The 15,000-nt window shown below is 40.0% G+C and overlaps 1 protein-coding gene across 1 annotated transcript in view; it reads right to left on the bottom strand.

The window, feature by feature from the left end:
* The window catches only part of CDK19 (cyclin dependent kinase 19), an 82,830-nt gene that overhangs the window by 37,740 nt on the left and 30,090 nt on the right, over nucleotides 1-15,000 (bottom strand). Inside the window, 2 exon segments of the mRNA XM_079971692.1 lie at nucleotides 3,072-3,212; nucleotides 13,010-13,120. Of these exon segments, the coding sequence (XP_079827818.1) occupies nucleotides 3,072-3,212; nucleotides 13,010-13,120 (252 nt within the window).

Genomic DNA, 15,000 nt, shown 5'->3' with positions numbered 1-15,000 from the left:
AGACGGCAGGAAATAGATGCCGGGCAGGAAGACACAACCACACTTTGACCACTGAAAGTCCACCCCAGCCTCCCCAGATTTCCACTGAGACGGCCAGGCTAATCTCGATGGCCATAAGTCTGGCTCAGCATTATTAACTGGACTTAGATAACCCATGGTTCCCCTTCCTACCCTCCTCTGAGGCTCGATTTAAATCAGCAAAGCGGACAGGAGCCGCCCGCTTTGCTGCTTTAAATATTTTAGTGCTACATTTTATTCAGAATATTTTTTTCCGTATTTTCCTCCTCTAAAAACTAGGTGCGCCCTATGGTCAGGTGTGCCCTATGGAGCGAAAAATACGGTATTTGAAATTTTCAGCAGGGGTATTTTTTTCTGTCTGTGAAAGAATCTCCTGTCAGTCAGGACTGGTATAACATGCTCCAGGCTCCCCTCTACTGTTCAACTTCATGGATATCCATGAATACTTTCATCAAACGCTTCCGCCAAAGGACAAGTGAAAGTTGAGCACTGTCTAAAAAAGCAAACAGACAAGGTAAACAGCTACCTTGTCAACGATCCAGGGGGGCAGTCCGCAATCCAGCATCAGTTACAGCCTGGCTCATGATCTAGGTAATAAAACTTCTATAGGTGGCAGTGAGATTAAGAAGACATTTAAGCACCTGAAATTGAAAAAAAATATTTCCAGGGGCTTACGCAAAGTGTGTGTGTGTGTGTGTGTGTATTTGAGATGCTGTTAGTATGTTACACTTTTTGTATTTATCCTGTATTTAATAATACTGTAAGGTTTCGTTGTGCTGTATTTTTGGTCATATTTTTGGTCTGATGAAGATAATAAACAGGAGAAGAAGAAGGAATGCATGTCATGATGGCACTTGTCTGAAGGTGCCTGTGGATCCTGTTAGCCATGAATGCCAACAACTCAGGAGCAGCATGGCCAGAAAAGAACTGGCAAAATACTTTCCATTTACCATGGCTGATTCCACATTCTCTGCATGGATTTAGAGAATCAAGATCAACAACGGCTTGCAGGCCCATGCTGCAGTGAGACCCATGGCAGTTCTGCACCAGATCTCCAAATAGAGCCACAGCACCCTAAGGCTGTTTCAATAAATTCAGAGCTCTCTTTGCCGCTACACATTCAAACTGGTTCCACTTATATTTCAGGGGTCTCTCATTAGCTGAAGGGCTTAATTTTTCCAGCTTCCATGAATACTACATTCCAAAGGCTGAAGAGATGGATCCAGCTATCAAGAGGGAGGAGGGAAGAAATCTTTTTTCCATTAGCACTCACTGATGAAACTTCATCCAGTCATCGACAGCATACCAAAGGATGGTCTCCCAGTATCCATAACAGTGCAATACAAAGTTGTTAATGTGTTCAGAGTTCAAATAATTTCATTATTTATTTATATACTGCTATATCATAAAACAACATCAAAGCAGTAGTATCTATATATAATAAAAACAAATATAAAATTTAAAATCAGACACCATCAACTAACTATTATGGAAATATGTGTTCTTAATTGCCTGCATAAACATGGCAAAATAGAGGGATTTTCAGCAGGCATTTAAAGATTGAAACAAAACGCACCCATTGAATCTCTACTGGCAGAGTATTAGAGATTGACTACAGAATCATTTAAATTACACCCACACTGGACACAAACAGCTTATGAAAATGTTTCTTTCACCTTTCAATAATTATGTACAAGCCCCTGAGAATAACAGTGCCTTGATGCATTTGAGTACTATTTATGTGTGCACATGAGAGAAGGTAATAGCAGCAGTGAAATCAAATAGTGACTTCAGTATCTGCCCCCCTCCCCAATACAGTCGTACTTTGGTTTACGAACAGCTTAGTTCCCAAACATTTTGGCTCCCGAACATCACAAACCTGGAAGTGACTGTTCCAGTCTGCGAACTATTTTTGGAAGCCGAACATCCAATGTGGCTTCCGCAGCTTCTGACTGACTGCAGGAGCTTCCTGCAGGCAATCAGAAGCTGTGATTTGGTTTCCGAATGTTTGGGAAGTCGAATGGACTTCTGGAACAGATTCCGTTCGACTTCCAAGGTATGACTGTAAAAAGGAATGGCTGCACCCAAATAAGCAATGTTAGATTAATAAGACAAGAAAGAAGCCTCTCTACTTTTTTTTTTAAAAAAACTTGCACTGTCCCCCCCCCCTTTTGGGAAGTTGGGGGAAGTTGCCACCTTGCGGAAGAGGTGGTTTCTTAGATAAGTTTCTAAACAACTTCTCATATTATTCAGCCGTCATTTACGCTGGTGACAGAATTATGAGGCCAGTGATTTGTTCTCATGAAACAACAACTGTTTCTGGACGATCAATATCTCAGCTTAACAAGCCTCCTGCATCTGCACACATCTGCTTTATCCCTGTTGTGCAAGCAGGGAAACAAGCTAAGAAGTGACAATTAACTCTAGCTTTCTATTGCATTGAAAAAGCAGAGGTCAATGGCTTCCAAAAAAAGCAGGATATTAAAACATGAATTAATATTTTGGTTTGTTTGGAAGCCATTAACTACAGTTACCTGATCTGAATATAATGAGAAGCTAGAGCTCATTGTAGCTTCACGGTTGTTTTCCTGCTCATGTGACGGGAGGACAAAAATGGCTCTATGCATGTCCAGGAGGCGCTTTCATACATTGGCTTATTATGACAAGATACGATTGCACAAATGTGGCCATAGTCTCCTAAGGAACTTCCTACAGCTTGTTGAGTTTTAGAACAGTAGACAGTCAAAGTAACCCAGAGCAGTTTAAACGGCTACCTGCTTTTTCAGTGCAAAGTGTTCTTTGGCTGATGTACTGTTTGCTTATAAAGCTATTTGCTAACTGGATGCAGCACCAGAGACTTGCAGCAGATGTTGCTGTTAAAAGCCAGTGATGATACAAGTTTACTTTTGCCATGAAACCCCTAGGAGTATTTAAAAACATCAAGAAGTGAAGCAGTTTGTGAGATTCCCCACCCCCACCCTGTTTTATTCACTTCCCAAAAACAAAAATGTAGTCCAAACTATTTCTAAACAGTTAAAAATCACAGCACTTACTAAGTCTCTGTGAAGCACCCAATTTGCGTGAAGATAATGAATTCCATCAAGAATCTGATAAAGTAGTGATTTCACCATAGATCTTGGCAACTGCATGGGTTTCTTGTTTGCTTTTGAGGCACGATGGAACTTGATAATATGCTAGGAATAAAAAAAAAAAGATTACAGACATGAATGTTGATGAAATAAAATTCTTACAGTGAATTTTAAAAAATAAAAGCCTTGCATGTTCCAGGTGGCTTTCTGAAACTGAAGCATGCTGGCTAAGGGGACTCTCAGTCTGGTGAGTTGCAACGAGCTATAATATTACTTACCTGAGTGGCACCTTTTTTACATCTACATGCCATCTGGTATATTTTCAGCATCTATTCTCTCCTGAGGAGGGATTCTACTTGCTTAGTGTTGTTATTGTGACTTTTTGAAACTCAGTAAAATATAATTCAAGAAATATAAATTTGAAGCTTCTCTAGTTCCAAAATCAAACATAGTATGCAAGTACCGTATGTCCCATCTTACATGCTTTTACATCTGACACTTCAGAAAATGAAACAATGTGATATGATATTTTAATCTCCTTGGATATGAGATTACTAGGATTGGAATGAATTTTATTTTCAGATTTGTTTCTCATGCTTCCCCAATTTCTATGTAATTTCCCATTGTTTTAAAGCAATTTTATTAAATTTAGCACTGTGTTCTTAAGAGTCATAGACTCTGGGAGATCTGTGCCAAATAAATGTTTGGAGTCAGTGGAAAACAAATTATGGTATGCAAACCCCAGCCCCACCCCAAATGTATTTTGCTCTGTTTACATTACATGTTTGGGGTAAGAAGATACAGTCCAGGAGTTCTTTTCTTAAATTTTTATCAGTAATTAGAGAAGGAAAGTTGAGATTAATGGGAAAACAGGATAAGGAGTATGGTCATGGGGAAAGGCTGGGGTCAATCATGAAAGAAGTAAGTCTCAGTTGGTGGGACCAGTTGGGGTTGGTCACAACAGCAGCACTGCTACCATGCAAACATTAAGAATTGAACCCTCAAATGCATGTTATATGCCTGTGAAGAACAGTGGGCTACGTGTGTGAGAGGACTGGTGGGTGCAGTGGCTGCTCCATCATTCTTAAAACCCAGCAGTCAGTCAGACCAGAAAGTAAGTAGGACCGACCAGAAGTGACTTGAGGAGAAAGAGGCAGGAGACTCTGCCTCCCTCAGGGGAATAAAGCAAGGCAGGGTGGGGAGGTCCCAAGAGAGGAAAGAGGCTGATAAGGCACTTGAAAGGAGTGGGGAGTCCATACATGGGAACAAAGGAAAAGCAAGAAAGAGGGGAAGAAGCTAAGAGGGAGCACATGCAAAAGAAAGAGAGTGACTCAGAGTAGGTGTTGTCAGTTTATATAAAAGGACAGGATGCTGGATGAATGCTGAATCTGTTGACCTAAGACTCAACAAATATTACACCAAGCATCAAAGAACTTTGTTAGACGTAACAAGTACATCCATCGCATTAAAATATTCATACTGATTTTTAATTGTATTTTTATTGCTTCTATTTTTTATTTTGGGGGGAGGTTGCATTAAATTTTGAATTCCATTAAAAATGTTTTAGCATCTAGCACAGTGTATTAACAGGCAAAACAATCCCCCCCCCAACACACATTAAGTGGTTTGCTAAGGCCCTCAGCAATTTTCAAGTGGTCTGAGGTGGGTGGAAGTTTAGGAGCCACTGCTCTAGAGTGCACAGGAAACTAAAGTAAGAAGTTGCTGGAGATCTGGCAATTGGGGGAGATGTTACTTTGTTAGTAGCGCACGCACACACACCCAAGAGAAGACAGGGACTAAGTTTGTGCCTTGGGTTGTTACAGATTAGTTCAAAGACCTGTTTCCAGTGCAATATCTCTGTCGCAGTGCAGTGAGTCTGTTCATATGTGAAGTGCCCTTCCCTGATCACTGAGGTCTAATGCACATGTATCAGCAGCTGCTCTCCCGTATGGAAGTTTTCAAATAAGGTGCAAACCCTGGGAATGCTACACTTGGTCCCCACCTTCCTTCTCCTATCTCCAGCACAACTCCACACCTTCCTCCCTGGTCAGCTTTTCATCTGCACTGCTGCTAACCATCCTTCCTCTCTCAACCGGGGCTTCCCGACATTTCAAATTCCAATTTAGAGGGTTAGTTGGTTACTGTTGATGAGGGATAAAATGAAAAATCATACTAAAGCTGACAAGAAAAGGAGGGGGGAATTCATGCCAGAAAGACGACAAGGAACAGAGAGGAAAATGCCAATTCAAGGCTGTTTTCCAATTTGGTTGGCATTACAACCAGAACCAGGTCTCCCCACAGGAGTTTCCAGGGAAGAAGGGCTGACTTCTTAGACACTCGGCATCTAGAAAGGCACAAAGCTCTCCATAGTGAAGAGTCTATAGAGAAAAAGAGTCTGGGGAAGGAATGCTTATATTGAGATTCTACACTATTACCTTAAACTTAATTGAAGTTGTACTGTTGATTATGATCGTTATGAAATGGATGTCTTCAAGAAGTACAATTAAGTTAGTGCTTTCTGTGGTAAGTTAAAGACAGATTTCTCCACCAGCCCTATTTAAAATATAAACTAAAGCCTGAGGACCTGCATAACCTGTTCACTGGACCAAAAAACTTAAAGCACCCAGAGATTACAGATTACAGTATTTGTAAATGCAAATATTCCTAATTAGGTTTTTCTCCACTTCATTGGCATGCAATCAGCTTAAATGTGGAAAAACAGCTAATGAAGAAACATATACAGAAGTTGCAATGCTTAGAAATCACTCCAGAAACTAAATGCTCAGCCCTATTTCTCAATTTTTATTTAATTGTTTTCCAAAAAAAATTCATACCTCCAGCATTAAGAAAAAAAATGGCAATGAACAGCATAAAAGCAACAATAAAATTACCCGTACATTAGTAAAACAAGTACAAAAGACATCATAAATCAGTAGATCAGCTTAATCCAAAAACCCTGAGGGAAGAGATGAGTTCTAAGCAGGCTCCTAAATGCCAAGACCTTAGCTGCCTGTATGATATTCATTGGGGGCATATTCCAAAGGGCAAGTGCTATGACACTTAATGCCCTGGTCTTAGTGGACATTAGATGAATCTTGGGACAATAAGGCACTGCCATGTGTTTTTACTTAAAATATTATTGTATTCTACTTATGATCTGGAGAACAATTTATTTCCTATAACAAAGTGTACTGGAATTGATGACTCTTAACTAGTAGCATATTGTCAAATGAATTGTGCAGTCTTCCATATTTATGTTTGCCACCCTTTCCTTGGCATGTATGTCACTGCCCTCGGGCAACTGCAATGAGTTTCAGCTCTCCTTCCAACCTTGGAGCGCTAGTGGTGGCAGTGTTCATCCCAGAAGTCAATCCCCTCCCCAGAACCAAGGATGGGTGGCTGCACAGGCCAAGCTACCTAGAGTATGTTCACCATGTAGGGCCAAAATGAAAAGCCACCACATTCTGTCCCAGAGCAGGAAAGTAAAGCAAGACGCTTCCTGAGTCTGATTAAGGTGCATGGAGCATTTTAGCTAAGCAACAACAAAAAAAAGATGTGCTCTCCAGTAGGAAAATAAGGTGCAGGGCCTCCTCAGCTGCGTAGAAGCCAAAATAGCAAAGTAAGGCTAGAGATTTAGCAACCATAATTTTTGTCTTGGTTTCCAAGTCTAGTCAAAACTGTTGATCTATGGAAATGTACCATCTTTGGATTTTATTTTTCTAAATCTGCCCTTTCTCGCAGAACTCCTTCCTAAAACACCTATGTGACACATCCTCTCTCTTCCTTCAAATTATACCTTAAATTCAGTCCTTCTGCGATACTTCAGCATAACCCATAGTCCTCATCCCCTACTGAAACTAAGCCCAAATATTCACAAATGCCCCATCTTTCTCCCCTCCATTCATCACCTTTCTCTAGATTGGATTTTTGATTGTAAAATCCTCAAGAACAAGGACCTGCCTTTTTGCTTATTATTCTAGTGACAGTAATACAACAAAAAGTGTTACCTTCTGCTTGTTTATGTCCTAGCTCAGTAGTACCCAAGTATGCTCATATTATTTATCAATGAATTATTGTGCCTATGAATTTACAAGTTCTAAACTGAACTGAGATTGAGGTTCTTTTTTAAATTGTTGAGCACAAACAATCTCAGGGAGAAAACCTGCTTTATCTTTCTCGCATGAAGCAGCTGAGGAAGAAGATATTTGAGTACAGCGAGAAGGCAGAGACTAATAGTGGCCATTTAAAACAACAGTAGAGATTTGAGTAAAGCAAGGACGGAGAAACACTGGGGGTGCTTTAAAAAAACACAAAAAAACCAGTTTTGACAAGGAGAAATAACAGAGGCGTGTACAAGACAGAAGCTCTCACCAAAAAGCTAACACAACAGAGGCTCATATTGATAATATGGCAGTTAACTTTTCAAACTTTGGTGAAAAGAGAAATGTGGAAGTAATATATTCCTAGCTTATTAGATCTGATTTAAGGAATGCTAGCAAGCTGTACGCTGACTACCTTGGCCAATAAAGTGAGATGAGCGTCGCAACCCCAGAGTCAGCCACGACTGGACCTAGTGGTCAGGGGTCCCTTTACCTTTACGTACCTAAGTGCCTCTAGGACCACCTTGCACACAAAGCTAGAGAGGCTCGGATAAGCTTATACAACAACATTTGTACTGTGTGTGGAAAGGAAGGTCATACAGCAGACTATGTCCAAATTCAGAGCTCTTTTTAAAGGCTACAAATCAAACTGTGGCAGAATGTGAGCATTCACATGCTCAGGAAAGTAATTATACCCTGGACTGCAGCACTACTGCTATTGCAAATGTTCCAGCTATGATGAAATCTAATTGCCTGACCCAGGAAAGGAAAAGCCCTGGACAGACTTCTGTTTTTTAAAGAAACAAAACCATGGGATTCCAACTAGCTTTCTTGATTCTCTGTCTGGTACATAAAAATAGGAACTTTTTTCAGCATCTTCAACCTCTAGAGACCACCCTGTTCAGTACAGAAATGGTGCACAGAGTTTTAATTCAGATTTATGCAACTAACTTATCTAGAACTGTATTTTAAAAGGTAGATTAACCAAATCTGATATATCACTGATTCTATTAACATTTATACTTATTTTACTATGTTTCATTAAATACATTTTTTTTAAAAAAAATAGAAATAGAAATGGCTTTTCCCCAGATACTGTTGGAACCAGCAATCTATCAATTAGAAAACAGATGGAGGTTTTTCACCAACTTATAGACCTGGTTTGGACATCACATTTGACCACAGTGAAAAACAAACTATGGTGTAAACATGTATGAACAATCTGCTGCTGCATGTTGAATAAAGGTCCCTACTTCACTATCTCCCCTGCTTCCACGCTAGAGAGGAAACAAATCAGAGGCTGGCTTTGCACTATGTGTGAACCAGTAGTCATGGCTTGCTTATCTCTGAACAAACCATGGGCGGTAAACCAAACCAACATCTGTTCTTGGTTTGCTGCTTGTTCTTTATTTGGAGAGAAAAAGTGGCAAGTGCTAGTTCACATGTAATGTGAAGCTAGCCTCTGATTTGTGTTCTCTCCAGCAGGAGCAAGGACTTTTGAGGAGCGCACTCCAGCACACTGCTTGTTCATGTTAAGCCAAACTTTATTTTTAGCTATCATTTAATGTGATACTTGACCAGGCCATTCCAAGAAGACTTCAAAGCATCTATAGTTGTTTTACTTCTTTAACGTTATGAATGCTTCTATATTTTCCTTATTTATTCCCCAATAAAGCTTGTGATCCCAACTAGATCTTATCTCTGTGCTAAATTAGAACCTTCTTCATATGACTTGGTTTCCTCATAAGTCACGGCTTATTAAATTACTGTTTATTGTGATGACTTAGTGTTCCATATGAACCTTGAATTTAAGTATAGCTTGGTGTTGACATGTAAATCTAGCATCCATGGTTTGAACAGGCATCCCACTGCAGATGATCACCAAGAAACAAAGGCATAAGACAACAGCAATTGGAAATCAAGGTGGCGCTGTGGGTTAAAGCCTCAGCGCCTAGGGCTTGCCGATCGAAAGGTCGGCGGTTCGAATCCCTGCGGCGGGGTGCGCTCCCGCTGCTCGGTCCCAGCGCCTGCCAACCTAGCAGTTCGAAAGCACCTCCGGGTGCAAGTAGATAAATAGGGACCGCTTACCAGCGGGAAGGTAAACGGCGTTTCCGTGTGCGGCTCTGGCTCTGGCTCTGGCCAGAGCAGCGATGTCACGCTGGCCACGTGACCCGGAAGTGTCTCCGGACAGCGCTGGCCCCTGGCCTCTTAAGTGAGATGGGCGCACAACCCCAGAGTCTGTCAAGACTGGCCCGTACGGGCAGGGGTACCTTTACCTTTACCTTTTACTGGAGAAACAACCCATGTTAGGCAAACTATGGCTTAGCACTGTGCATGAACCAGGGCATTATTCATTTATTGTACTTGTATTTCGCCTTTCTTCCAAGGAACTCAGAACGACACACATGGTTCGCCTCCCTCCCATTTTATCTTCACAAACAACCCTAGGAAGGTAGGTTAGGTTATGAAATAGTGACTGGTCCAAAATAACCCAGGGAGTTTGATGGCTGATTAAAGGTTCAAACCTTGATCTATCTGCTACTATTCCACTGCTCTAGTCGCTACACCACGATGGCTCTCAATCTAAAATATAAAATACTACTAGTATAATTAATGGCCCAGACTACCACCTTTTCTATCCTGAAAATTTTAAATACTACTCTTTATTTATAGCACAGAGCATGCAAACAAGTATGACACCAAGAATGTAAGTGATCTGATAAAAAAATGTGTCCTTAAACATGTGGGTTTTAAAGTTGGTTTTGAAGGAGTAGAGTGAAGGAGCTTTACATACGTTGATTGGGAGGCTGTTCCAAGTGTAAGAGGCAGCATGGAAAGAGACAAAGTTGGGAGTGAGCAAAAAGACAACGGGGGCGGGGGGAGGTAGAGTGATGCTTAGAATACGTGACAGAGGGAGAGTTATTCAAAACATGAGGGATAAAGTTTTGGCCGTCAGCAAATTTCAGTCACTCCCCAGAGAAAGCAAACATTATTCAAAGATGTACATTATGGAGCTCAATAAACAAAGAAGGCATGGATCCTCCTAGAGCTGTGCCCTTAGCAACAATCTTTTCACATTTCATTTCACTTTTTAAGTTTCTCACTGGCCCAAAATAATTAGTTTCTCCACACCTCTGAAATTCCTCCTCCCAGAATTGCATGCTTCCTAAATGATGAAATAGTACAATTGCCCCTATACATCTTCTAATGTTTTATACAAAATATAAAAAACCAAGAAAGCCAACAGGAATAATGAAGTAGCTAATTTCAAGGATCATAGAATATTCAGATTTTGGGACCCAAAAACACCCCAAAACAAGGCTCTGCTTGCAAAAGTAGAGGGTTGAAGCAATGACCGGAAAGAATCACAAAATAAGATTCTGAGTTAATTCATATTTATTCATGAGAGTCACTTTACTGGAGGACATCCAACACTATTCCAAGAAGGCAGGGCCAGCAATGCAGTTACTACCCACACAAATCTTACTGGCAGAGAGGGAAGCCAGTGGTTTAGTGGTAAGAAACAACAGCATTGGTCCCATCTATATGGCTTGATCATATGCACATTCTCAAAGCAGCATGGTACCTTCCTTACCCCTTACCACTGCAGGTATATGTGAAGTAGTCATTAGCCTGTGGCAATTGCGCATAAATACTTTTACTTCCTTTAACGAGCTGCATGATTTAGTTAGAAAAATATAAAGTACCTTTTTCAATGGTTCAATGTACAAACATATTTAAAAAGTGGAAGCGTATATCTGAAAATTGTTAGTGATAATAAAATGGTGCATTGCACAGAAAGTGACAGTGCACAGTGAAATATGTACACTTTGCATTATGACTGCATAACAGATAGCTAACAAGTAGTGGTGACCCGACAAACCTATTGTTCATGTGGCAACTTTCACACAGTGCAAGCAGCATTCAAATGGCAAGATCTGCAAACTGAATTCTTAAGCGCACTGCTCATTTTAGCAGCAAAATATTGTTTTGTGGTTGCTTTTAAAACAAATAAATTCAACTGATGCACAGAGTTAAAGTTCATGCATATAAAATGAAGTTATTCATAATAACTTTGGGATACTTTGGGATATTAATTGTACACTCGTTCTTTGTGCAATTAACTTCAATGGGGAAAACTTCGAAAATGAGTGGGTGCAAGCTAGTAAATCTGTAAGAACAAGTCTACCCAATTAAACTATAAGCAGCAAGCAGTAACATGAAACCTCATGACTTTATATCATTTTGATCCAAGTTTCTTTTTACTTTGAACATTGTGTGTGTGTGTGTGTGTGTGTGTGTGTGTGTGGTTTCTTTTCCTTGACAGTAAGCTATTACTCATGTATTTTGTAATGGCTTTTCAAAGTGTGGTTTCCTTACTACTGTATGTTTTACAGAAATTTGTCCCAGGCAAGCCTAAATTTCATGTTAATGTAATCCAAGTTCAGTATAGTTTAAACTGATTAGGGAAGACCGGTGGTAATTAGACTATTTCCACAGGAGGTTATTACAAACAAACTGCTAACAAATATGTTTGATTTTCATATTGTACATGATGCACAAACATAAACGTTCGCACACCAACTTGTAAGCAATATGTGAACAGGCTCCTAATTTATATTGTTATTAAAGATTTTATTGGTTTACGAAAGTACATGCCGTGTCTCTTTTTTCAGGTTGCACAGTCTTTCTTACAAATCAGTTACATTTGTTGTGAGACCTTAGTGCTAAGTACAGTATAAGGTTGGGGAAGAAGAGGGGGGAGAGGAGGGTGGGGTGGTGAGGCTTATATTCTTTTGTATAGTGTACTGTGGGGTTTTGTGTCAGCGTCAGCTGGGTAGGTTCTCTTTCTATTCATTTATTACATTTCCTTGGCAGTGAGAGGTACTGGGGGGCAGGGTGTGGTTGGTTGTCTGTGGTTGGCTGCAGTGGGGTTTGCTTGTGTTTGTGGGGGGTGGGGGGAAGAGGGCTTGTTGGGTCAGGTAAGCACATTCAGGTCATAAGCCCTGATCTCAAACAGTTATCTGTATTGCAGCATTGCAGGCATAGGTATCAATATTTGCATACTCCTAAAACTATAAAGCGTAGAATAGGGCAATGTGAATTAAAACACAGTGAGAAAACCAGTAATATTACACATCAAAAAAGGGGAAGTTGGGGTGGGAGATTTCTAGTCTTCATGAATAAAAAGAAGTCATGCCTCTAAAAACAAGGATGCCTCCAGACTGTAATTATTTTACAGGAGCAATTCAAATGCATACTGGATCTTTAGTGCAACAAATCCACTTAAATCATAAAAGAATTGGACATTTATAAACTGACAGGGAAACACATTGATAAGTGTGGTATGAATAAAGATCCACAGGAAAACGTATAACCCCCATCCCTACAAGCAAATCAGGAAGAATACAAAACGAATACTCAATGTCACAGAACCACCCCATAAAAAAATCAGAACAAATTTCAATAAAGTCAAAATGAATGAAGTCTGACCACCATGTAAGCTTTGTGCAAGCAAATCAGAATGATGCTAAATAGACAGGTCATCTGAAGAAGCTCCTTCTTTTAGGCCAACTTTTTTATAAAAATAAATAAATCATTTTGGCACTCAAGCTATGTCTCCATTTCCAATTTGCCTTATGCGGCTGTATCTATATAATAAGCATATGAAAATCTGCACAAGTTCATAAATTATTCTGATTTCTGGGGTTTTGGATTTATTCATTTTTACAGATTTTTACCATCCGCAACTATGGATATGCAACCACAGCCAGTCAAAGCACCAATAAATTCTGAACTTACCCACAAATCATGTTCGGCATAATCAAACAGCAGCCACACTTTTCTGTCACTATGGGAAAGGAAAACTTTCTGTAATGCAATCACATTAGGGTGCTTCAGTTCTCGCAAAAGCTGTAAGTGAAGAGACAAAATCATCAATACTTCTGTCACCACAAAATGGACAATTTGCTTTTAATTTGTCAAAAGGATTTGAAAATTCCAGCAATTCCGGAATAATCTAAGCACAAGAAGTACCTCATTTACAGAACAATAACGGAGTAAGCCTTTCCCCCAAAGTAGTACAAGAGGAGATCAAACAGGAACAATGTGTATAATCCCCTCCAGGGACTGATCTCTGCAGTGGACCCACATACATTGCCTCGAAAGTGAGAGAATTATGGAATTATGGATGCTCTTTGCCGATTCCTCATTTTCCCTGCATCCCCCAGTCCCACCTTCCCAGCCCCCAGACCCCATACTGTTCCCCTCAGCCTCTGGAGAATGTTTTCAAGAGGCACAGGTGACAGCAAAGGGGAGAACCCTGCGGTGCAAACTGAAACTATCCAACCCTCTTTCTCTAGTGCCAGCAGAACTCCACTTAGTGTAAGTCAGGATGCAATATATAGAAATGTATCCTAAAAGCATAGTCCAACTTTCAGCCTAACTCTTCAGTGTTCAGGTTGTTTATTGCACTAAACTGATAAATAAATGGAATGCCATGAACAACATAAACCAAAGGCTTCATTTTGTTCTAGGATTAAAACATAGTAGCAGTTGGCAAGTATTATATGGTCATTTAAAAATTCTTAAATGACCTTTACAATCTACTGGCCTATGATCACAAAAGAGAGATCAGTATGAAGTTCAGGAAGGTTATTATTTAACCTGCCATTTCACAATAATTTAATTTCTCTCTTTCCCCACTTCCCAATTTTTAACACAGGGTATTGAATTCAGCATTCTTAAATATAACCTTTAAGAAATGTCAATCTATCGTGGATTTTGACTTTGACAAAAGTTCCAATTTTGCACAAATATTTAATTACTAAACATTGCATAATCTGGAGCATTCTCAAATATAACAAATTCTTGTCATACTGGGCATGTCTTTAACACATTAAGTATATGTAAGAAAAAAAAAATTTGTGTTGTTGGCAGTGTTTAGGTGAAAACGTCTGAGAGTAGTTTTGTGATTTGTGGGTTGATTCCACCACAAGAGAAATCTCCCTAAAATACAATGTTCAGCAAAGATCGAATGTGCTTTCTTGGAAAAGTCCAGTGCAGTGACGCAACAGACTCACTCACAAAAAATAAAGCAAGCCATATGGAAAGGAAGAGAGTTCATCTCTAAATCAATACAAGTATCAGTAAAAAAGTGCCAAGCTTTAATCCAGGAGAGGCAGAATGAGAGAAAGAGAGGAGAGGATGCCCTGTCCTCCCCTGGCTTCTGCTTCATCCGCTGTCAGTGTACAGTCCCCCCTCCAGGGTAAAAAGTGGGAGGAGGTTCCTCATTCTTGCTTTAATCTGTTATTTGACATAAAGCTTTAGTTGAGTAACTGAAGAAGCCTATTTTTATAACAGTGAGCCAGAGAGCAAATAATCTCTTTTATTTGCCTAGGCTATTTTGATGCAGTCCTCTAACAAGAAATGAAAAAGAGCCTTAGAAGATAAGACGGCCGCTTTTTCAATCGGCACATGGCAGCAGCTTATTAAACTGAAAGAATTCCTACACTTCTTTCATTAGCTCCACAAGGCACCTATACTGATGTTTTGGCAATTTGAAATAACTATTGCTCCAGGCCAGCAGAGGCTCTTGTCAGCGAGAAGGAATTTTTGCCTACTCTACAGCCCATAGAGCACCACCTCCCATGAGGTTCTAGAGGGTCTTCTAATCTCCATAGCAATTTATTCTTCAAAGGGCATAGAGGTTGCAAGGGAAATTTAGCTAAAATCACCTCTCCCCCTTTACTGGCAGGAGCCTTTGCTGGATCAGAGCTTAAATACAGAGCTTA

Source organism: Podarcis cretensis (genome assembly GCF_951804945.1).
Source record: "Podarcis cretensis genome assembly, chromosome: 3".
Lineage (NCBI taxonomy): Eukaryota > Metazoa > Chordata > Lepidosauria > Squamata > Lacertidae > Podarcis > Podarcis cretensis.
Note: the sequence above shows the minus strand (reverse complement) of the source record. Positions and strands in the feature narration are given on the sequence as shown.